This window comes from Helianthus annuus, chromosome 10 (genome assembly GCF_002127325.2).
Source record: "Helianthus annuus cultivar XRQ/B chromosome 10, HanXRQr2.0-SUNRISE, whole genome shotgun sequence".
NCBI lineage: Eukaryota > Viridiplantae > Streptophyta > Magnoliopsida > Asterales > Asteraceae > Helianthus > Helianthus annuus.
In genome coordinates, this window is record NC_035442.2 from 25,398,845 (window position 1) to 25,399,779 (window position 935).

The 935-nt window shown below is 39.3% G+C and overlaps 1 protein-coding gene across 1 annotated transcript; it reads right to left on the reverse strand.

Moving 5' to 3' along the window:
• Positions 1-428: 428 nt before the first annotated feature.
• LOC110880833 (translocator protein homolog) lies at positions 429-935 on the reverse strand. The gene has a single exon (XM_022129274.1). The coding sequence runs from the start codon at positions 933-935 to the stop codon at positions 429-431; it is 507 nt and encodes a 168-aa protein (XP_021984966.1).

Genomic DNA, 935 nt, shown 5'->3' on the forward strand with positions numbered 1-935 from the left:
TGAGAGAGAAAAGTTAATGATAAAAATATATAAAAATTATTATTTAATTGAAAATAAGATAAAAAAGATAGTATTTTTAGTGTAATTAGTGGTACATGAATAAATAAAAAGAAATGATCATCAAATAACATCTTTAATATGTATCAATCAATATAATATTGTTCTAAACATGAATTCTTCTTTAATCAACTCATTACTAAATTATACTAGCCAGATGAGATGACTTTCGTCTAGGAAACACTGTCGTATGTCTCCTTTCTTCCGAGAGCTAGCTTTGTGTCGCATCGACCGCTAAGGTCCGTGATCTTCGTGTTGGAGGTTATATAACGAAAAACAAAGCCTTAGGTCACCGAGTCGAAAATTTGAAAAATACTTAATAACTAATCATCTATTGTTACAACTTTGAATAACAGGACATCCAAGTAGTCCTAAAGTACATAATATAGATTTACAGACGTTAAAAACCCGGTCCAAACCAAACAAAGCTTCACTATGTCACCGGCTATTGGATTTATCCGGCTAAACATTTGTGAACAAATTAAAATGGTAACCAATTGGCCCAAACTCATGGCTAAGCCCATTTGAGTGGGGCCCGTTTTGAAAAAGATCTTGTTCCAAGCCAAGCCAAGCCCGAGCTGAGCCAAGTACATAACCATAGCCATGGGTTTGCGGTGAAACCCGCTCTCGGCCCACACGAGCCAAGCCGATAACCCCATTAAGAAAGCCGTTGACACAGAGGTTAGGTGTATGGCCCACAAGGGAGGGATCCAGAAGGGTCGGGTTAGGTTCTTGTAGGTGTTGCTCTCTCCAAACCATATGATGGTTGTTAGGGTGAGACCCACGGGGACCACAATGGCTAGGCTCAGTGATCGGATACCACGGCTAGCTGTTGATGGTTTCTTTTGAGATCTCGTTCTTGCGACATTGTAAGTCAT